This window comes from Carassius gibelio, chromosome B5 (assembly GCF_023724105.1).
Source record: "Carassius gibelio isolate Cgi1373 ecotype wild population from Czech Republic chromosome B5, carGib1.2-hapl.c, whole genome shotgun sequence".
NCBI classification, from domain to species: domain Eukaryota; kingdom Metazoa; phylum Chordata; class Actinopteri; order Cypriniformes; family Cyprinidae; genus Carassius; species Carassius gibelio.
Window position 1 is genome coordinate 17560807 of NC_068400.1, and position 24407 is coordinate 17585213.

The 24407-nt window shown below is 35.7% G+C and overlaps 2 protein-coding genes across 6 annotated transcripts in view; both read left to right on the plus strand.

Moving 5' to 3' along the window:
• Positions 1-893: 893 nt before the first annotated feature.
• On the plus strand, positions 894-3702 carry LOC127958008 (cyclin-O protein B). The gene is made up of 3 exons (XM_052556787.1): positions 894-1316; positions 2107-2292; positions 2874-3702. The coding sequence occupies exons 1-3, from the start codon at positions 1116-1118 to the stop codon at positions 3408-3410; spliced, it is 924 nt and encodes a 307-aa protein (XP_052412747.1). The 5' UTR covers positions 894-1115; the 3' UTR covers positions 3411-3702.
• Positions 3703-6472: 2770 nt separating this feature from the next.
• The window catches only part of smtnb (smoothelin b), a 55747-nt gene continuing 37812 nt past the window's right edge, over positions 6473-24407 (plus strand). For 2 of the 5 annotated variants that reach the window (XM_052556776.1, XM_052556780.1), the window contains exons 1-5: positions 6474-6842; positions 18084-18241; positions 18409-18487; positions 19611-19689; positions 19764-19840. In XM_052556776.1, the coding sequence (XP_052412736.1) occupies positions 6780-6842; positions 18084-18241; positions 18409-18487; positions 19611-19689; positions 19764-19840 (456 nt within the window). In that variant the 5' untranslated portion in view covers positions 6474-6779. Of the gene's footprint in view, positions 6843-18083; positions 18242-18408; positions 18488-19610; positions 19690-19763; positions 19841-22314; positions 22405-24407 lie in introns of those variants that run through there. The other 3 variants (XM_052556777.1, XM_052556778.1, XM_052556779.1) reach the window with 3 other exon arrangements.

Here is a 24407-nt window from a genome sequence, read left to right on the forward strand (position 1 = left end):
ATTTCATAGCGCAAAGCTCTACCAATAAATTTAAGATGAAGAATGAAGATCATGAAAATATATATATATATATATATATATATATATATATATATATATATTTATTTATTACTGATAGGTTTACTTTAAAGGGATAGTTCCAAAAAATAACATTTGTTGAAAATGTATTCACTCTAAGGCCATCCACAATGAGGTTGTTTCTTCGTTAGATTTGGAGAAATGTAGCACTGCATCACTTGCTCACCAATGGTTCCTCTACAGTGAATGGGTGCCGTCAGAATGAGAGTCCAAACAGCTGATAGAAACAACAATTTACAAGTAATCCGCATGACTCCAGACAATCAATTAACATCTTTTAAAGTGAAAAACTGTGTGTTAGAAAGAAACACATTAATTGTGTAATTGTGATATGACTGTCTAGACACATAAAACAACTGCACGTAAAAGAAACTGTATACGTAAGTGACTTCCACAGATGTGAAGGGAGCTGATAAGATAAGTTATTGCTGGACGGTTATGTCTGAATATGGCCCAGACAGGAAGGAAGGAAAGAATCTGCTTTTGCTCCTGTTTTCTTTATGGACACAGAGTTTCCTCACATCTGCAGAAGTTGAAGTTCATTGATCTCATATTTCTTTGTCTTCCTGATCACACAGGTGTCCATCTGTCATGACTGGATTTAGATTTTCTTTGCTTGCCTTTAGTTGTGTCTTCAGGAGTGTTTTAGGTTTTTATTAGTTTTTCTTCGTCACAGATCTAAATAATTGTGGTCTACAGCCGATCAGGCATCACACTAGTCATTAAAATCATTTTAAACTCCTTCAACAACACAGGGATCTGTCAAGATTAATTTCACCCCTCAATTTCACGGTTTACCGCTGGCGACGCAGAAGCGACTCCTCCAGCTCCAGTGGGACTGTTGTCATGGTGACGCGTGTGCGCGGGCTGTGTAGCGCCCTGAAGTGCGCGCTAAAACACCCGGGAAAGACCCCGTTTACAAGCATCATTTCACCTGACAACACCGCACTCGACTGAGACACTGCACGCCTCACCGGGAGGACGATCATGAGAGGAAATCTTTCAGTACAACAGCCATTCCCACAGTAGAGCATCTCATGAGCGGCGGTTCTTCAGAGATGTCTGCGCTGAGTGACTCTGGCTTTGAAGAGGATCTTCACACTTCTCCAGCAGCGGCTTCAAGCGCCCGACTGACCTCAGACCTGCACGAGTGTGACTATGAAGAGAGCTGCTTCATCATCCAGAGACACAACGAACTGCAGTTTCTGGCGCAGAACTGCCTCGCGCGACAACCGCAGGTCAGACGTCACACCGTCAATACTAGTATTATTATTATTAAAAGAAACGAATGCTTCTATTCAGTAAGAATTGATTACAAGTGACAGCGTGTAATGCTACAAAACATTTCTGTTTCAAATAAATGATGCTCGTTACAACTTTATATTCATCAAAAAATCCTGAAAAACTAAATGTGCAATTTCCACCCAAATATGAAGCAGCACAACTAACGTTATTTTCAACACTGATAACAATCAGAAATGTTTCTGGAGCAGCAAATCAGCCTATTCGAATGATTTCTGAAGGATCACTTGACACTGAAAACTGATCAAAATTCAGCTTTATATTTTATATAATAATTTAACATTTTGCATATTCATATAGAAAACAATTATTTGAATTGTAATAATATTTAACAGTATTTCATAATAGCAAAGAATGGAATACATTTTTCTTTTTCTTTGCAATTTTATATCAATATAGCACAACATTAGCCTATTTAAATCAATGGAATAGACGAGTTAGGTTAAAAATAATCCAAAGGTAATCAAAAAGTAGTTTGATTATATTACCTAAATGTGTGTTTTAATGGATTATGTTAATAACCACAATAGGAGAAAACCCAGAACTGTTATCTTTGTAAAAGGACGTCTTCTAAATGCATACATTTAATTTAGAATTATATATACATTTATATGTATCGATTTGGTGTATACAAATGGGTGAAATTAGTATTCTTTTGAAAGCTAGCCCCTATTGTTGTTCATTTTCATCAATTATTTTTACATGAATATTTTAATTTCATTACAGATTACAGCAGAGGCTCGCAGTAAACTGGTGAGCTGGCTCATAGCAGTACACAGACAGCTCAAACTGTCTTTCGAATCATGCTGCTTGGCTGTTAATATCATGGACCGTTTCCTGATTACAACCTCAGTAGCTGCAGACTGTTTCCAGTTACTGGGAGTCACATCTCTGCTGATCGCCACAAAACAGGTGCTGCTCTTCTTTGTGTACTTGTAGTGTATCTTAAAGGGGACATTACATGGATTTTTTAGATGTTCTTTGAGGTTTACTTATAATGTTAGTAAAGTCCATTAGATTATTGCATTAGTAAGTGTTTATTCTCTTCATTAAAAAAAAATATGTGGAAAAGTTACAACCCTATGTCTAAAAATGACCTGTTTTAAGGGGCGTGTCCTTTAAGGCTTCTTAGTAAATGGCCACTGTTCTGATATATATATATATATATATATATATATATATTTAAAAATCCATATTTGCAGACAACATAATATTAATGAAATAAAAGTCCATTATATTTAGAGAGACCCATGCATTACTGTTTCTTAACACACTTAAATGCCATTTTAAATGTATTTGCTAAATGTATTAAATTACAACTTTTTAACAAACCTGTAAATATGTATATTTTTAAAGAGGTTATATAACGGTGCTTAAAATTATTATTTTATTATACTTAAAACATTATTTTTTTGTATTTGGTGTAAAGCAATGAGATTAAATGGATTAAGATTAAAAAACTTGATCTAAGTAGTGAGTTTTGTGTTTTCCAGGTTGAAGTGTATTCACCTCGCATCACACAGCTTCTGTCGCTTTGCTGCAATACTTTTTCCAGAGAACAGCTGTGCAATCTCGAATGCCTGATCCTTCTCAGACTCAATTTCAGACTGGCTGCACCTACCCTTGCTTTCTTTCTGGACTATTTCACCAGTCGCACAACTGGATGTCAGACTGATGAAGCCATGGATAAGATGGTCATTACACAGGATAAACATGTATGGAAGGAGCATGAGAAGAAGTGGAAATGGTTGGCATGCAAAGTATGTGAACTGAGTTTGGCTGACTACACATTTAACAAGTATATGCCGTCTGTGATTGTGCTGTGTGCTATGAAAGTGGCAAAAGATCTGCTGAAGAATTCAGTGCAGCCCACAGACAACGACGCTGGTTCATCACAAACATTGGAGTCTCTCTGTTTTCAAGAGTTTCCAACATTTGAAGCTCAGCTTTTGTTTCAGCAATGCACAGTAGATCTGAAATTGTTGGTTTCTCTTAATCAAGATGCAGTCCAGGACTTCATAGCATTATAAATCATTATATTAGTTCATTCCACAAAATGATCACATTGACAATTTGCTAAAACGTACTTAAGAAATTCACCTGAAGAAAGTTAGCAAAAAATGCAAAATACTGTAGTGTACTGTTTTGCTATGAATCTGTAATACTGTAGATCTGTAATACTCCATATGACTCAAAAAAGGGTGGATTTATAATACACATGAAACAACTTGTCAAGCTGTATTTGTCCTATAATTTATTTATGCAAAAGTAAGGTTTTATTTTAAATGTATGTGTACTGTATGTAGAATCCAACTTTTTGAATTTCTGTTTGTAAAATAAAATTGAAATTCATAAAAAAAAGCAGAACTATGAATAATATTAGAGTTTTTCATGACCATTTTTCAGGATCTCTGTCCTCTTGGCATGTGAATTGAATTGTGCTCACATACAGGCTGTGGGGTTTCTACAATGCCTTCTACAGCGTCTTTGCAATGCCAGCATTACATTGTGACACAAAAATAATATGCATTCTGAAATGTGCATCACAAAGATATATTGTTCAAAATAGCATTTAGGCACTTCAGCTATTTTAATGATTGAGGTTATGCATTATTTGGGAAACCATAAGACAATGTTTTGAGTTTCTGATGTCAGAAATTATTTTTTTTATTTATTTATAAACTAAATGAACTAAATTTACAGTATGTTTTCATATTTTAATTAATTCTTTTATCCCTAAAGTTAAGTGAAAGATATGACAATTTAAAAAAAACTTGTGAAGGATACCATTCGAGAGGCCTAAATTTCTTTATTTTAGGATTTGGTTTTATTGTAAAAATTTGCCTACTCAGTTAACTGAACTTGGTGAGCAAAGCTCAGCTGTATTTATTATAAGGTGCTTTTCATATACACTCATCTGCACTAGCTACTTGGTCTGTAACGTATGTCCACCAGAACAAAGTGATGTTTGAACAGAAGCAGTGCTCTTGCTTAGTATGCTGTATATGATAGTCTAACAGCCTGGATATACATGTTTTTTGAGAAGAAAAAAAAAAGTGTGAGTAAAGTACTGGCATTAAGTTGGCTAGACATTGGACGTTAAATATTCGCAAATTTAGGGACCATCATTAAAGTTACAAGCGCTATTGGTATACAGTTTTCTAACTTCAATAGCATTTGAGTAAAAATCAACTGTAAACTGTTAATCTGTGTGTCAACTATAATGCAAACCTTTTACATTTTGTTATATTTATTCAAATAAACTGTAAATCATATTTAGAATTATTTTTAACATACACTATTTTTCAAAACCGAATGGGCTCAAGCCATAGATTGTATAAAAACATGGACGTAGTGTCCATGACGTCACCCATACGTTTCCGAAGAGTTTTTGAAACCAAAAGTGGGTGGAGCGTGCCTTCGCCATCTTGGCAGCGCGTCACTGCACGTCACTCTGGGGTAATCAAAAATAGATAAAAAGGCAGGAGCTGGTTGCTGAAGCCACGCCCACCTAGCTCAACGGCGGTGACCACCTGTCACTCTAGTGACCACGCCCTTAATTATGCAGAACTTTAAGGCTTAATATTTACATTTAGTCATTTAGCAGATGCTTTTATCCAAAACGACTTACAAATGAGGACAATGGAAGTAATAAAAAGCAACAAAAGAGCAATGATATATAAGTGCTATAACAAGTCTCAGTTTGCTTAAACGCAGTAGGCTACACATAGCAAAGGCTTATAAATAATATAATAGATAAAAAGAAAACAGATAGAATAGAAAAATAATAGAGCAAGATAGTGTTAGAAGTCTTTTTTATAATTGTATAAAAAATGAAAAGAAAATAGAATACAAAAACATAAGAAAGGTAGTTTTTTTTTTAAAGAATAGAATTAGAATAGTGACTAGTGAGTGCTAAGGTTAGAGGGTCAAATAAAGATGGAAGAGATGGGGTTTAAGCGGATTAATATATATATATATATATATATAATTTATATAATTAAAAAGGATGAATAATGAAAAAAAAAATCAACCCCCTCACAGTTATCATGAAAGGCAAAATTAGCTATATAGACCAAAATCATTTTTTTAACAAGGCTGTAAACATGTTTTTTCCTGCTGTAAAGTTGGGCATTTGAACATGGAGAGTCTATTACTCATTTGTGCAGTCAGTCGATGAATTACAGTGTTAGTCACTTCCTTGTTGGCTTCAGGAGAGCAAGCAGGAAGTCTGCCGCTCAACTCAAATCCAAATTTGAAGATCAGTTAGATTTTTTTTCATATGATTTTTAGTGTATATTAATAAATATAAAAAATGTTAAAGGTCTGCATTATAGTTGACCTAGATGAGCACAGTGGTTTTTATGACTTTAAGTCATTCTCAAATGCTATTGGGCCTTAATTTTAAGTTTGAGCCTATTCGGTTGTGGAAAAATAGCATTTATTTTCTTTTCTTTTTTACATATATTTTTGTTTATTTGAATAAATATCAAAAATCTAAAAGGTGTGCATTATAGTTGACACCTGGATTAACAGTTTACAGTTGTTTTTATGAGTATACTAATTATTCTGCTGAAATTATATTGATCTTTAAATTATGGCTTTTTTTCATTTGTGTAAGAAAAGTAAACTCATATTATCGCCATTCATTCATATTTCTTGAGTGCCAAAGTCCCTATAACAATAATAAAAAAAAAAACGTACTGAAAGCAACCGTTTACCTATATTCTACTTAATTGTATTTTGATTACGTTTCTTACTGTTTGGTTTAAAATAGTTACCTATCTCTGTAATGCTGCAGCTATGTTGAGTCTTGCACAAGTCGGTTAGTAAGCAGACAGACAGGGCGTGGAGGAAATGAAGTGAAGAGAGAAAGTAAATGTGACACTGAATTCATTTGTTAGCAGGTTGCAAAAAAAACAAACAAACAAAAAAAAAAAAAACAAACAAAAAAAAAACAAATAACAATGTGTTAGTTTGTTAGACCAATCAAGCATTAACGTTCTTATTTGAGCGTGTGAGGTTTTGAATTTGCCGGCTTGTTATTGGCTGGCGGTGTGTAAGGGGCGGGGCTTTAACTCAAATCACTCACCGCTCGTGACTCCGAAGGCATGTAGTCTGACTGTCTGTCTCTGCTGTGATCCGTGAAACGGTTGGAGCGTGTGGAAACAAACTACTGCAGTTCGTTAACAAGGAGAGCTTTTCATTTTACGGCTGTTTCGTTAGGCTCCACTACTCTGTTCTTCTATTAGAGAGCATTTTCTCCGAGTTAACCGGACCAAGACCTAACTTACTCTGATGTATTCAACGTGAGCCTCACTATTATGTGTATATGACGGTTAATTTAACAGTATTTTACACTCGTATCGAATGAGCTAGCCATTCACACCGGTAATAAAATGTCTGAGAAGATTTCAGAGAAGCGATACTCCAGCATGGACGAGTCCTCACTGCGCAATCTGGTGAGTTCAGCTCAGAAATTCCTTTTTTTTTTTTATTATACATACATTTAAGCTTTTCCATCACTTTATTCTTTGACAAAAAGGTACGTGCTTCATCAAGTGTTCACATCTGTATGAAAAAATCGCTCAGTAAACAGAATATGCGGGCTCAAGCGCACATGTCAGGTTGTAAAATGGTTAAAAATTAACAAAGTGTATGCAGAAGGCTAAATATTGTTCAACCTTTACAGTAACAACTATGATGATGTTGTCGCCAATAATATTTTATTTCTCCGAAATCAAAAACGAATATTTGTCCATAATTTTTACTATTCATGATTGTAACACCTGAGTTTACAGGTACATTTATAAAATGGCATTTATATTGGACAAACAAACAAACCCAAAGAGCAATAATTAAATACTAAAAGTAGATTTATAATATCTACATTAATTTAAAAAATGCTATTGTATCTGTCAGTTTTTATCAGTTCTTTTACAAAGAACTTAAAAAAAAAAAAAAAAAAAAGATTAAAATATTACATTTGAGAAATGTGATTACAATTTATCCCTCGCATGAGACTCCTGACATATCAGTCTCGAGAAACATCTGTGTTGATGTTAAATGACCGTTCATGTCTTGCTGTTAAAGTGTGTATGATTACTTTATGTAGCATTTTCAGCCAGCTCAAGGAGCTTTACAAACCAAACAATATAACAAACACAATATACATACATATTACAGACAGGCAGAGCATGAGTCAACAGTGCCAGAGTAATGGTACAAATTCACCAGACATAATCAATATGAGTGGAAAAATGAAATGTCCTAACAAGCAGCTGCACATAACTGAGTCTGAGTCAGTGTGCATGATATGAGACTGAGAGAAACAGATGGAAATGAACCAAATAAACTGATTAGGTGTGAACATGGGTGTGAAGCAGCAGGAGTTCCTAAATAAACTTCCAGGCTGATAGAAGGAGAGATAGTCATAAATCACTGTGACAAACTAGAGTCACAAAAAGTGCACACTTGACTTTTTATGTTCCAACTGTCATGAACAACCACCACAGCAACACCTCCAGTTTCATATGAATCAACAACAACAAAAAGACATCTGTTTTTTATTTTTTAGTCTGGTTTCTGTTGAGTCAGTGGCTGTCTTGTCAATCATGCTGCCCTAGGCCAGATATCAGGTGCTTGGAAGGAAACAAATAATTTTCAGTGAGTGGTAGTTGGAATGAAGAGCAGTTGTGTGAAACAGCCAGGAATGTGCGTGAAGTGGGTGTTTGAGAGCCTCTGTGAGGGCAACAATGCCACACTATAATACAGCTGCAAGTGTCGCCTACGCCAGGATCCATGGAGTGACCCTATTTACAAAGTGTTTTATTGGTTAAAACCACTGAATTCTTGTACATTATAAATACACAAAATATTTACTGTTTATTCTTTTGAATTGATCAAGAGTTTCTGTCTTATTAGCTTTTATGTGTGGCAGACATCAATGAGGATAAAAACATAAAAAACATTATGCAAAATTGGATCAACTTGATGAGTTGTAGCACTGTCATCAGTAATACTCTTGACATTCTTCTTTTTTGGTCAAAATACTAAAGAATTCATGTTTATTACAAAGATTTAATCAAAACACTGGTATTGGAATGGAATTTCATACCAATTTGCATTTATACAATTTTAGATAATTGTCCAATGTGAGTTAAAAAAAGAGTCACAATCTGATATTGTTAATACAGAATTACATTACATGTTATTTGTCCAAATGAATGTTTTTGCAAGTCCTGCAGTCTCTGCAGATTGTAAGGAAGGAGCTTAACTTTTAAATAAATAACTAAACATGCTTCTGAAAGTGAAAGCCATGTTAGATTGACTGCAAATTATATCTCTATATGAGAGATTTATTAATTAGCCTGCTGATATGGGTATGGTGTTTCACACACCCCATTATCTTGGATTGGTGTTGTATCATTCATAATAAAATAAAATAAAATAAAAACATTGAAATTATTTACTATCATCGGAAAATTGTCCCTAAAATAGTTGTAGTATATACCAACCTAATAGAAAATTCCCAGTCAAGTACAGCATCACAAAGTCCTACACAATTGAATAAGCTCTTCTGTGTCTCGAGTCATAACTTCATAAAGCTATATTGTAAGGCAGGTTTAAACCATCCGTGTGTAAGCACAAAACCTGCATTCAAAGCAATAGGGAAAAATAAATATTGCCTGTTTTTTCCATCCTTATTCCTCTCTGTATGCATGTTTGCAGAAAGGCCACTCTATTGGAACAGTCTAGTCATGACAGCTTGAAATGGTTAGGCTGATATTTGTAACAAGGTACAGTTTGTTTGTGGTTGCTGGGTCTCAACCAGCTTAAGCCAAGAACACACTACACGACTGTCAGGCCGTGTGTGGTGTCTAAAGATTATGATCTTAGAATTCAAGAACCAGTCATTGTGTGTGTGTGTGTGTTTGTGTGTGTGTGTGTGTGTGTGTGTGTATAATTATAATTAATTAAACCATTCTGATATTTATATTGAAATGCTGAAATGTTGGTATTGTGACAATCGTATTGAAAAACAAGCTACTATATAATATAGACGGTTTCTTCGGGCGCACGCGCCTGGACCTAAGTTAACTTCCGGTCTGTGTTGTATCGGTCTGGCTGCGGTGCCATCTACAAACGCAGTTAAAGCCAAGGTGATGAGTAGACTGAAGTTGGGCTCAGGTGGCTGTGCTGCGGGATGTGTTTCCCATACATTTATTTATTTTTGGAAACTCACCACAATTTTAAAACTGATCGATTTTCAAAAAGGCTTCGTTAAATAAACATGAGTAACATAACGTTACGTAACGTACTGCACGTTTAATAATAATAATTCCTTACATTTATGTTTAAATATCAAAACGAGGCACGGGTGTTTTTATATCGCTGTATTTCTGAAAGAAGACTTGCATGTTATATGCCTGATAAAGCAGCGTGTGAGCGTACCAGCTCTGCTTTGTTTACAGCTGTTACTGGGGAAACCTCTATTTCTCGCGCTTTATGTCTATGCTTTAAAACATCTGCTGGCAAATAATGAATTAGCATTTTCATTAAGTCCGCCTGATCCACACAGAAAACACATTTTGTTTGTTATCAAAAAATATCTACTCTAGAGGGACTTGGCTGTTGTTATTGATTCTATTTGGAGTCCACAAAAGTTAGGTCCACAAAAGCGCTCACGCGCATTAACGTTTGTTTATGTTGATGCCGTTGAAACCGTCTATAATAAGCTGGTTTTGGCTGCATTTACACTTCAAGGATGCTTTCATACGGTTTAAAGTGTCGTGGGAGCAGGTGTGTCAGATTATTGTGCAAAAACTATTCTTTCAAGATGTTATTGTATTCTGAAATTTTAACAGTCCCGTGAAAACATGCTAAACAGATTCAATATTGATATTATTAACATTAGGGTTTGAAATTAATTCAATTTTAGTCACCACATTTTTAGAGCTGGCAAATCTGTTAAATTGAATTTCCATGTGTGGTCCTGAAGGAAGTCTAAAAGTACTGTCGATTCCCACCTCTTCTCTCCCTGCAAATATTTTCCACTCTCCCCTCTTCACAATGTTTGAATGTCTGTGAGACACAATTCCACAGAGGTCATGAGTGTCACAGTCCCTCGTGGATTTTGGAGCATGTGGAGTTTTCTCCAACTTTCTTGTTGACTCTTATGGGGCTTATTTTTAGTTGCGTGTGAATATAGATATATTTTTTTAATTTGTTCAAGATTGAGGAATTGAAGTTTCAATTAGTTTTTCATTAGGGATGTTTATTTGTCTTAATAGTTGTTCTCTTCAACTTTGGAGGCATTTCCTGATATAGGTTCCCAAAGGACTGTATAATTGGTGTCTGTTTATGTAGAGCTTGGAGGCAGACCACAATTGTCATTCATGTCTTCCACATTATTTGCTTTCCAGTAGAGTTTCAATCTTTTTTTGTTGTTAGCAAATCATTAAGATGAATATCAGTCTCCAAAAAGGAAAAATAAAGGAGTTTAAATTGCCCTATTATGCCATTTTTACGGTTCCTAATATTGTTTTGGGAGTTTCCTACAATAGGATTACATACATACAAGGTCAAAAAAGCCTTTTTCCCCCTCAAAATATGCATATGCATACCTCATTTTCCAGCGATTCTCACACAATTAATTCAAAGAAAGTTCAAAGATTCAGTCTCTCTAAACCCCTCCTTTCAGTGAGTCTGTTCTGATTGGTCAGATGGCCTAGTCTGTTGTGATTGGTCTACGACATACAGCGATGTCGGAAACAATACACCTATTTGAATAGTTCTGTATTTTAAATTCTCTATAGAAAATATAAACATGTATTATTAATCATAAAGGTTGTGATTCAGTGGGGCAGCTGGTCCAAATAAACAGGATAACTGATTCATCTTTCAATAGCAAGCGTTTTGTGAATCCCACGTTGAACTCCCTGAGATTGGAGAAGTTGTAAGTAGAATTTAGTTTTTGTGTGCAGGGTCAAGTTGTTTTGCAGCCAGCCAACATGGAACATAGGCGCGCATTATGCAAATGTGCTACCTCGTGATTAGGCCTGGGCGAAAAATCGATTGAATGAATTAATTCGAATTTTTTGTTACAGGCGATTTAAAAAATAAGTAAATTGAGTTTTTGTGTAATGCCGCATTTTTAGCTCCCCGGAGCTTCCGTAGCTTTAGTTTCACATGGCAGTATGGCAAGCAACAACAACAACAACAACATCATAGCACACACGAAACAGCAAGCGACAACATGGCTACCGGTGAGAGTTGGAAGTTTGTTCTCAAGAAAGGAATAAAATCATCTGTTGTTTGGAAGCAGCCAGTGTCAGACAGTGAACCTAGTCGAGCCGCTCTTGACAGTCGCGGTTGCACGGTCTCGTGTTGTTTCAACCAGTGCAGCATTTTTTTTCATCACTAATTGATGGATGTTTAAAATATAAAAATAAGCCTAAGCCTAAAACATACCCGAGGCCCGGACCGCATCTGAACTATGACGTGGGTGAAATGCAGGGCTTTAGACTAGCCAAAGAGTTTATCTTTAACTGATTCTTATACACAGTCTTATACTGTCTATCAGCTGTTTTAGTCTATTTTGGTCTATTTTAGTCTATCAGAGGAGAAAATGGGATGAAAAAGAAGTCATAAAATTAAATGACATAAAATGCAGGCCAGCAGCGAGGTCCTGTGCGATCGCACACTTGGCACAGCCCTTGCGACGGTAGTGTGTGTAGCCGTCACGGAAGTGGTATTTGAATTACTTACGACTCGTTTCAGCTGTTCAGAGATGATTTTTTTTTTTTTTGGGAGACAATGACTTTATTTATCGTCCACTTTCAGCTTTACAACTTTGCAGATTATTTAAACTCACATACAGCTACATTGCATTAAAGGCAATATTGATAATGGCATAATAGGGACACTAATCACAATCAGATTAGTAATGACTAATTATAGTCTGCATTTTTGTCATGTGTAAGTGTAAGTATGCCCTGTGCAGAAGTGCACAACTGACCAGGACTTCTCATCACAAATAGCATGTATTGAAGAATTTGTTTTCTTGCATAAGATTTATAACAAAAATTTGGACCCATTTTATCATTATTCTGAACACTAACAACAGACAGGCTAATAAAAAATTAAAATCCACTCTCTGACATTTAATGGCTCTTATGGAACAGTGGCCTTACAATTGTTTCCCAGCTAACCGCAGTAAAAAAGCAGCTGAAATGGTACTTTATAAAGCATGATTAAAATATGAAAAGTGTGACATGACATACAGCCAAGTATGGTGATCCATACTCCGAATTCGTGCTCTGCTTTTAACCCATCCAAAATGAACACACACACTGTGAGCAGCCATTTATGCTGTGGCGCCCGGGGAGCAGTTGGGGGTTCGGTGCCTTGCTCAAGGGCACCTGAGTCATAGTATTGAGGGTGGAGAGAGCACTGTACATGCACTTCCCCAAACTACAATTCCTGCCGGCCCGAGACTCGAACTCACAACCCTTCGATTGCGAGTCCGACTCACTAACCATTAGGCCACGACTTCCCTGCATCCAGACTCTTTGTCATGGTTTATTACCTAACCCTTTAATCTCTAGTGCATTGATCAATGATAATATGTGAATAAAAGCCTAAGTGAAATGTTAATCACATAAAGCAATCGTGTCTCTTCAGAAGACTTGGAATTAAATTGTTCAGTACATGTATATTAAGTTTATACGGAGCCCCGCACATGACATACTATTGCGTTCCCTCGATTTAATATTGTGTTCGATTAAGCAAATCGAGAAACAAATTAGTAAATCGTGCACATAATTTATAAATCGAGTGAACGAAATAGAAAATCGAGGGAACGTAATAGTAATCGTGTGTTTCCTTTTGTGTTTCAAATATGATCAAATGTCCCATGAGTTTGAATGACATGGGTGAGTAAATAACAGAATTTCATTTTGTGAAACTTGCGTGAACTTTCCCTTTAAACTTTGCCATGTGAACAAAACCATGTCACATCACCATCAACAGTCACTGTTGCTTATCTCAGATTGCCCAACTGATTGAAATTTAATGGCTTCTGGTAAAAAGATCTTTGGAAAGGACACCCTGATCATTTCGGAAATCATGCAGGAAATTTGAATGGGATTACAGGAACAGAATTGGAGTTAGTAGACCATGACACACCTTTCAGGTTCGGGAAGTCCGGTTGTGCGTGACGTGTTTAATGCATATTTTTTTGAGCACTCTGGTTTTGGGGAGCAGGGATTGGGTTTGAAGTTAGGGAAATCAAAAAAATTATTATTGTTTCTAAACTTTTTGATGTTGCACAGTTGTCTCCTATCTTTCTGCATTCAGTCCTAATCCAAAGTCATTGGTTGAGTTAGAAGTTGATATTGGACTGCTGTTGAAGAAAGCCATATTTTACAGCCACAAAACTTAATACTGTTGAGTTAACCTTTAATATAAGTGCTAGTGAGCTGTGCTGTGCCTACCTTTTTTGTTTGTTCTTTTTGATACAAGATAATATTTAACTCCACAGAAACATGGATAGCGATTATGTTTTTGTTGATGGGATTGCTTAGGACAGGTGATTGTTGTATTTTTTTAATGACAATATTTACAGGAATCATCCACCATAATTTAATTTCTATGCTGTTGTCATCTAACCCCTCTTGTAGTTGTAATTTTCTTCTGATGCATTTGTGGTCTTTGTTTATTTGAAAAAGATTCGATTTTTGACTAGGTATGTAATGACTCGGGACTCTGATAACTCTGACAACACTATGATAATATAGCACTTGCATATTATTGCTCATTTGTTGGATTCGTTTGCTTTTATTGTCTTCATTTGTAAGTCGCTTTGGATAAAAGCCTCTGCTAAATAACCCAATTTAAACGAATGTAAATAACAAAACTAAACAAGTCCTAAATCAAATAACACAAAATAAAATAAATATCTTTACTTACATCATTACATCCCTAATTTCGACAGCACAAATTTTGGGAAATCCATCAAATTATTTTTCTTTATTTTCTTAATTCCACATCCCAATACTTTGTAAATGTGTTCATGTGTCATGTGAACCCTGAAACTGACCTTAAATCAACTAGTCAGATCAGATTATATATGAAAATATGTACTTTTTGTGATCCCTAATAATACATATTATGGAGTCAAGTGAATTATGGACACTGCTTTATCCTTATAGCCAAATAAAGTTTTCAGAGGCCTTAAAGTTTATTTTGTTTGAGGGTTTTACATGTGGAAACAGCCTTTCTGTTTCAAAATTGTATGTCAAAAAGCTTCTTTTACCTCAAATGTAGCACCAATGTCAACACAACTTCTGTGTGTGGTCTTTCATATAGTGCTGACCCATTATTGTAAAAGATGGCATTAAATATATTCTTAGATCCCACATTTGACAAGACTCCCTGCATACTACAAACACACTATTAACACTGTTTGGACAAACTAAATTAACTTGGATATCCTTTGGAAGTTTTAAGGAAGTAACCTCTAGGAAATGGAAATGTTTATGTTGGGTCTCACAGACATTTGTAGGTGTTCCAGGTCATTGCTCATCTTCCTGAATGTGTCACTTATACTCTTATTATCTTGCTGTCTTAGTTTGGCCTTCACCTCTCTTATTCAGCCCGCATCACAATCTGGGGGCAGGATTTTAAAACCTATGTCCTTATATGGGCATACTTGCGCTGAAGCTGGAATGGACTGCTGATTCACATCTCTCTCAGTCCTCTCTCTCTCTCTGTCTCTCTCTCTCTCTGCTTTTGCATCTATTTCCATTACCAAGATTGATGGAAAATGTAAAGTTTCCATCAGTCTTACCTTCATCACCTTGCGACAATGCTCTTCAACAGTAGTGAAACTGCAGAATCCATCTTTTGATTATTAATTCATATTGAAATGTTTGACTTTTCAGAAGCACTTTGATAGTTTAAATTCTTACACTTGGTCTTCTCTGCATGCTTTTTAGTGGTTTACTCATTATATATCCCCAAGACCCTATTATACCTGTAGTGTCTGCTGTTCACTTGTGATCAGACCACCCAAGAGGATACCACATGTGAATGCACTTAGGCCGGCTGCACACTGGATGCGTGGCGCAAGTGTCTCAGCTGCGTGGCGTGTCTGTTTTTATTTCGGCTCCCATGTTAACAGGTTAGAGCTTGCAGACTGCCTGCGTGAGACGCGCGTCTCAGGCACTGCTCGAGTTGCGCGGAAATCGCGTGCATGCTACAAATAGAACCGATTCCTATTTTTAATGCGATGCGCGCATGTTGGAAGCGTTTCCAGGCAAAATATAATAGGAAAATATGTTTATATTTCATTTTGTATACAAATACATATTAATTCATGACATTTTGATATTTGAAAGTCTATAGGTTGACATAAATTCTGATATAAATATAATTTAAAAAATAAATAATTATCGATTTTCAAATATTGCACCTGTCAAACATAGTCTATTTTGCCCTCAATACTGTTGACGGTGTCCTTTTATTAGTAGGCGTAGGTGTAGGTGTGTAAAAAAAAAAAAAGTTGATATTGTTGTCATGAAGACAAGAGCCTGGTCTGTCGGCGGCCTCCCTCTATGTCACCTACAGCAGCAGCAGTGTGCCAGCGCCGCATCAGGCACAGTTCTGGTGTGTAAAGACACAGAAAACGCCAGGCAGCCGCCACGGTCCTGACACGCAGCCAGTGTGTCACCGGCCGTATCCTTGCATGATGCTGATCATCTGCATTCATAAACAGGGAATTTTGTATGAAAGTAGTAGAGGAAAACGGTGCAATACATATGCTTAAGAAATAACAAAAGAAAGTGTCATGAACATCTGAATCCAGAAAATTTTTAAATAGAATAAAATGGAATTTGGAAAAAATAATTGTTTAGTTGTAAAAATTTGACTGCTATCATTAAAAGAAACACATGAACAAAGTGATTCCTTTTAAGTGTTTTGTCAGTGTCCGTTCTAATAACTAAATCCATCAGGAAGGTTTTTTGTCCATAATCCATAATACGGCTTCCTCCATTGAAAAACTTGTCTGTCTGTCTGAATCAGGAGAGAAATAATCAGAGTTTAAGCACTGTTGATTTTGATGTGAGGGGACAAAAGGGGTATGGACTTTTTCACTAGTGGAAGCATTATTATGGATTATGGTTGGTTTAAAGTTAAAACACCTTAATGCTGGATTGTTTCTAACTAAATAGTTTTTCGTTTTACAAGACATAATCCTAGCCAAGTGGATTACTGGTGGATTATTGTGGTGCTTATATCAGCTGTTTGAACTCCCATTCTGATGGCACCCATTCACTGCAGAGGATCCATTGGTGGGCAAGTGATGTGAATGCTAAATTTCTCCACAGCATATCACTTCGAAGTTAAATAGTAGATGAGGCCTACTTATTTAGTGTTGATAATATTGTTCTGTTTATAATGTTCATTATGAAGTGTTCACAAAATATTGGTAACTCAAAAGTCTCTAGATATATTTATCTGGCGCTCTGTCTGAAATAGTCCAGGCATTCTTCCGTCACACAGGTCATTAATATGGATGTATTGATAAGACATGGGAAGTCAAATCTACACAACACACTTGTTTCCTACTGATAATAAACTATTTCTACATGTCCTCCCACAACTACATACTGGTGATTTACAGTAGGCTGTAATGGGTATGCTGCCAACCACCAAATACAATAACTGTGTAGAGGTTTTAGGGCAATCGGCTCAGGACAAACTCAAAGAAACAGCCCAAAATTGAAAATTTGAGAAACACAAGGCAAGTGTACATTTAGAATTAGGACCAGTTTATTACACTAATTGCATTACATGAAGTTATGCTTTTTTTCCATGTTGCCAAAAAAAAAAAAAAGTGCTGTGTCAATTACCCCAAATATGGATTATGAATCATAGAATTATGGTTTGTGAAATAAGCTTAGGTGCAGAAGCTGATGTGAATCTGCTCACAAACTGACAAACAAATGTACATTTTTCTGACATTTCATTATGTAAATATGAAACTTTTTTTTCAGTGCTTTTGTGTCTTCAGCTGGGCATTCTAGGTCATGAGCTCAATCAGAGTGAGTGGGTGAGAGTGTCAGTGTGTAAATGTGTCACCCTCTTTATCTAGGCCACTGTGTTTCTCATGTTGACAGTTGACAGGAAAATTCACTAAGCCGTTTGCACCGTGCTCTGCCATCACTTGATATTTTATTTTGGTGTGTATTAATAAAATCGTTAGCACTTTATTTTACAGTCCTGTTCCTCATGTACATACTATGTACTTATTATAGTAATTACAATAACTATGTAATAACTAGGTACTAACCCTGAACCTACCCCTAAACCTAACCCTACCCCATGTAGTTACCTTGTGTTACCAGAACTTTCTTAGATAAATACACTGTAAGTACACTATAAATACATGTTAGTACACGTACTGTAAAATAAAGTGCAACCATAAAATCTTACAAATATATTTCCAGTATTTAACCAGTGTTAAAGATATTTCAAATTGTATTATGCATGTTCTGAAAAATAATTAGGCATTTACCTCAAATCCTTTTGTATAGAGGATAATGCAAGTTAATTGTACCACATCTAACCCCAACAGCTCTTTTCCAACAAAATTTTGTTTTGCATACTCAAAGTTTACATATTCTTTGTTTCTCCAGCTTGATAAAACTATCGACATAGATGAGCGGCGTCTGATCCGTACAGCGATCCGGGAACTGCGTCGCTGTGAGATTGAAGAAATGGAGGCTGCGCTAACCAGCAAGCGCTTCAGACATGCCCACCAGAGCAGACATGAGAATAAAGAAAACCAGTGCCGGTATGAAGAATTTGTTACTTTATTATCTAGGAGTTATTATTTATCCCTAATCTGAAAAGGAAAATTTGAAAAAAATGCAAGAATCTGTTACATAAAGCACAGTGGAAAGTCCTGCATAACATGAACCATTACATTTTGAATCTGAACTTGTTTGGTTTTATTTGCAGTCCTGATTTGACGGCTTCATTAGACATGTTGTCGGGGAAGATTCAGGCTATAAATGACATCGAAGAACTTACTGGACTGGTAAGGCCATTTATGAAGACTTAAAATGTTTGTCTATGATGCTGTTGTGTTGCTCCTGTCAACATTCCTTGAGTGAGATGGTGCTTGCAGTATTCTGGAGATGGTTGATAAAGTGTTTCTGCCCCGTATGGAATGTTGTCATATCACCGAAATCATGAAAAAAAAAAAAAAAACGCTGTGTACTGTAAGCTCTTTGTTAGTGTAAAACAAAAGGCTGCAAAGAGCCCATTTCAAATAAATACCCATTGTTCTATGTTGAGTTGTGAGGTTTACTGTTCTTTATAAAAGCAATGAGTGGAGATTGACTGAGGTATCATTTCTGTTATTCTGTGAATTATGTCTATAGCACATGCAAATTACATACGATTCTCTTTTATAATGGGGTGTTTTTTTTTTTTTTTTTTTTTTTTTGTGAAATCTAAAACTCTTACTTTCTGTCATTTCCAAGTCCTACGTGGAAACTGTCCTGTTTTGCAGTATGCTTATTCAGAAATTATTTAAAGGACCCCAAAATAAAAATTTGCTGAAAATGTACTCGCCCTCAGGCCGTCCAAGATGAGCTTCTTCATGGGAACAGATTTGGCGAAATTCAGCATTAATCCAGGATCCCCTGTAGTGAATGGGTGCCGTCAGAATGAAAGCCCAAACAGATGATAAAAACATCAAAATAATCCAGACGTAATCCACACCACTTCAGTCCATCAATTAATATCTTGTGAAACCAAAAACTGCCTGTTGGTAAGAAACAAAGTCATCATGACTTATTCTGATTATAGCACCCATTCACGGCAGAGGATCCGCTGGTGAACAAGTGATGTAATGCTACATTTCTCCAAATGTGCTTCTTGGATGGCCTGAGGGTAGTTCATTTTAAGCAAATTTTCATTTTTGGGTGACCAATTCCTTCAAATATGGTAAAATATGTTAATCAAAAGTGCTAAAAAGATTATATTGAGGAATTTGTATAATACCAGTTGTGTGGGATTGTTTGAATTCAGGGGAAATCTTTTTTATTTCAGTGGAATTCTGTGGGTTCACATTCTGTGTGGGCCTAAATATCATTCATGTCAAGCTAAATACTGTTTTTGTGTCCTGCCCTCTGTTTTTCTTTCTTTCTTTCAAGTTACAAAGCGCCAGTGAATATGAAGAGAGAAAACTGATTCGGGCAGCCATTCGCCGGCTCAGAGATGAGGAGATACAAGGTGAGATTGTATCTAAAGGGCTGGACAAATATCTCTTTACGTCTGTGTTTACATTCCACTGTTCTCATTCACAGGAGTATTAGAGAAGGTTCAGGCCGCTGGCCACAGAACAGAGCGACGACCAAATCCTCAAAGCAGCTTTGACCTACAGGTGAGTAAATGTGGCGTGGTGAATATCAGGAGCGGTAAATCTCAGGGATAACTGGGCTGAAGTTTGGTGCTTAATGTGGAATGAGGAGAGATAAATCTGAACACGCAGGACTGGAGATTGGTTTGGCCTGTTGAAAAATTCAAGGATACAGTGAGACTGGGATCTTGAATTAGACCTTTCGTGTTGTTTTTGGCCATCTAATCACAAAAATAAGAATATATATTTAAAATTTCATAAAGGAATGGATCATTGTGCAATTTTGATTGATTGCTTAGGTAGTGCCATACTGCTTTATTTCTAGCTCTGATAAATATAGTTTTTTTTGTGTGTGTGTGTTTGGGGGCGGGGGGGGGGCGGGGGGGGGGGGGGGGGGTGTTAAATAGTTTATGTAGTTTGTTCTCGTTTAAATTAAAGTTTGTTAAAAAAAAAAAAAAGTCCTCTTTGGAAACATTATGATTTTAAAATGTTCTATTCATCAAAGAATCTTGAAAAAAAAATTGCGCTACATACTAACCAACAAAATGTGTCTAACATTGATAACAATAAGAACCATTATTAATAACTGTGCAACAATAATAATTGAGCATCAAATCGGCATATTGGAACGATTTCTAAAGGATCATGTGACACTGAAGAATGGTGTAATGAGGATGGATGAAATAAATGCCTTTTAAATATACATTCAAATAGAAAATAGCTATTTTAAATTGTAATAATATTTCACAATATTACTGTTTTACTACAGTTTTGATCAAATAAATGCAGCCTTGGTAAGCAGAAGATAAAGCACATTTAATGTTTTAAATGTTGATTTTATATACATTTCTCAAATGTATACATACACAGAAAAGTATTCTAAAAGTACATTTGCAAAAGGATATTTAACACTGCGTTGGAAACTTGTGTTAAGTATTTGTGTATGTACCGTGAATGTAAGCAATCCTCTGTTCTCCCTCTGTGTCTTTTTTTTTTCTTTCACTTTCTTTTCATTACTCATCCTCCACACACACACACACACACGTGCATTTGTCCTTTAATGACTTTATGGTGCCTCATCATTCTACTGACTGAAATGTGGAGAATGTAAAAAATTCTGCTTCTTTTACCTTAATCAAGCCACGTTCCTCTCTGCTCCTCACTGTCATATTTGTTTATTTCACTTCTCTATCCTCAAGTTACTCCTCTCTTTCCATTGCTCTTTCTCAAGCGTTATCTCAGCCAGACATTCTTTCTCATTCTGGAGGTGTTTGAAAATCAGCACCATTACCTGTCTGCTATAATTTTTTGCAAACTTACTTACATCCAGCTTGCAGAACATCTATAACATTAACTGAAAATTCAGCCTTGATCATGGGAATAAATTACTTTGTAAAATATATTCACACAGAAAACAGAAATTTTATTTCTAATAATATTTCACAATATGAATATTTTAACTGTATTTTTGTCTTTTAAATGGGATTCTGTAATCAGCAATTCATAATGAATCACAGCAGCCACAATCTTGATTATTTAATTAACTGTGCACTTATAATGTGTTTGACTCTCCTTCTTATGTGGAGCTCAAAAGTAGGTTTTTAGCTGAATGTTAATGTGCTCTTTTTGGATTCAATGAAAGTGGAGTAAAAAACAAAACAAAAGAATGCATCAAAAACACCACTATATTCGAAGTCTTTTGAAGACTACATTCTAAGTCTTTTGAAGCTAAACAATAGCTTAAAGTGAGCAAGAAACTACAGTGTTTTACCTACAGCTTGGGTAATGGTATTATAATTCTTGAAATGTAATGGAGGTATGATATGAAAAACAATGCAGATTTCATGACTATTGTTGGCCATATCTTTCATCTTTCAACAGTGGCAATACAGTCTATAATTGTGCAATAAATGACCGATAAAATGTGCTAAAACAAACAGGGCTGAATGGCCTTGACATTTACATCTGCTTTGTATACAGTAGTTTACGTTTGTCCTGAGTTAGAATCTTTTTCCTGTGTGTTTTCCCCCATATGCACCAGCAGAACTCTTGCCTTTGAACGTTTTCCTCCTGTGACGTCTGGTCTGTGCGTTTGTGCTTTCATGTTTTGTTTGTTGTATCTCAGTTTGACATCTCTTCCTGTGCACAAAGATTGGGAATCACGGGACTCTGAATTCCAGTGTGGAGGCTGGTTTTGACTGTTTGTGTAATAGCAACTTTGTCAGTTTATGAACTTTGCTATTATTATTATTAAATGTAGACTGTATATGAAGCTCTGAATACAAACATTTTCTAATCAAAAATAGATCAGTGTTATATTTCGTAAATATATATTATTACCGTATTTGAGCAGGTTTAGCATTTTTGGGTTCTTCACTGATTTATATGCTGACTTGCATTATAAAGAGAGGCAAGGGACTTGAGTTGAGCAGGAAGGGTGGGATGTTGAGAGGAAAAGAGTGGGAGTGGTCAGGAAGAAGGGGGAGTGGACAGTGTGATTGTGTGTGTGGTATTCAGAGCTCAGTGACTGAGTGCTGCGTACACACGTGTGGATTGAGGGCAGGAACAGACAGGAACTCCACAAGAAGGTAAATGAGTTTCAGACAGTTTCAGTGTGTTGTTAGAAATAACCTTAATACAGTATATTAATTCAAACCAAGAAAACTTTTTAAAGGTTAAACCCGTTAGAAATGGCTCTTTAATGGCATTAGTTGGTGTCATAATTTTTTTCATTGTTTTAAATAACAGGGATTAAAAGGCATACACTTTTTCACAGCTCAGGTTTGAATGGATTTACATTTGTGTCATGAATCAGTAAAATTTCTACATCCATATAATCAGATGTGTTTATATACATACATTTCTATCGGTCTGTCTATCTATCTTATGTGTGTGTGTTTTTCTGTGTTCACCAAGGCTGTCGAAAAAGGGTTTTCTAAAAAGATACAGAAATATTGTGAAATATTGTTGCAATTTATAATAATATTTTTTTAAATGGTTGACCTCATATTCTATCTGAATTTTTTTATAAAGAAATTTGGATGCAGAGCTGAATTTTCATATATATATTTTTGTGTTTTTTATCTTTGATGAAAAGATAAGATATAGATCATAAGAACTATCATGTATTGGAAATAAAAATCTTTTGTAGCTTTATAATTGTCTTTACTGCCAGTTTAATGCATCTTTGCTAAATAAAAAGGTTCATTTAAAGAGTTAAAAAAATCTGATTTTCCCCAAACCTTTGAATCGTTGTATATATGTGTGTGCATTTAATAAAAACATAGAAAACAAAATCTCATACTACTAAAGTGTTCTAATTATATATACAAAAATCTAAATAAATTTTCTGTTGAATTGTTTGAGAGACCGATTGCGAATAAAGCTGACAGCAGCTATTCAGTGAATAGGGTGTATGGTTTTTTCATCTTGCATTTTGACGTATGTGTATGTGTTGGAGCCAAAATGACAGGCCCTGCTACTGTATTTCACTCATGGTGAGTTAAATGTGTGTGGTTCACCAGACTTATCCAGACGCTTATGGAAAATGACACTGACTGCTTCACACACACTAGATCTTATGAGCTTTGTGCACTTTCTCAAAATTGGGCAATTTAGAAGACGTACAGTTTTATGTGGCATTTATGTGGATTAACATGTTTTTCATATAATTAGGAGAGAAACAGAGGAGTTGAGAGAGTTCAGGAGAGTCCTTTTTGCCCACACTTTACTTTACTGTGGTCACCATCTAAAAACTCTTGCAGCACAATCTCTGATTAAACCTGTCAGTAAGGATTAAATCTACAACATACACATGCATAGAGGTTTACAGTCACTGTTCACACCAAAAGAAGAATCAGTCATAAATTTTACTCTTAAGAACCACATGCAATTTGACTTTCATCTGTAGAGGAAATAAATGTAATGGGACTGGAGCTTTTAAGAAGCTGAAGGACCAAAAAGTAAATAAAGTTGTCCATGAAACCCATGCACTATAATCAAAGTAGTTTAAAGCCATGCCATATACATAATTACAAAATTGACAAATATATACAGAATTGAATCACGAGTTTGGCCGCTCCAGTTCAGAGTCTTTATTTTTGGGTGAAATGTCTCTTTAACAGCAACCTTGGTCTGAACTTCAGAAAAAGCCATTTCTCATGTGTTTCTTTGGCAGCCGACTTATAATTATAGTGTAGAAATATGAACGTGACTGCTGCTGAGCAGTTTCTGTGTCTCTTTGCTTTCAATCTGTTTTTACAGAGAGAAAAGCGATGCTTTGCTGTTGTTTGCAAGTAAAATCTTGCAGGTTTGCTGTGGGAGAATATAGTCATGTTAGTAGCCCATTTACATGTTAGGTTTAAATCATTTTCTCAGACTGGCTTCCAAGACTTCAGCTGGTCTGAAACACAAACACATGACCTAGTATAATGCCCGATTATATCAGTTTGTGTTGGGCTGCTGATTAGCAGCGGTTTGGTGTTTATTGTACCATATAACTCCTAAACCTTTTACAGCAGGTAGACAAACTCTGTTAAGCCAAAAAGACTTAGTCCATGGCATTAAGCAAATAGTAAACATGTTAGTCCAT

Bases quoted from the DNA above. Each gene is read 5' to 3' on its own strand.
- LOC127958008 (XM_052556787.1), top strand. From the start codon at position 1,116: ATGAGCGGCGGTTCTTCAGAGATGTCTGCGCTGAGTGACTCTGGCTTT. The intron at 1,317-2,106 runs GTCAGACGTCAC...ATTTCATTACAG, and splicing joins GCCTCGCGCGACAACCGCAG to ATTACAGCAGAGGCTCGCAG. The intron at 2,293-2,873 runs GTGCTGCTCTTC...TGTGTTTTCCAG, and splicing joins TGCTGATCGCCACAAAACAG to GTTGAAGTGTATTCACCTCG.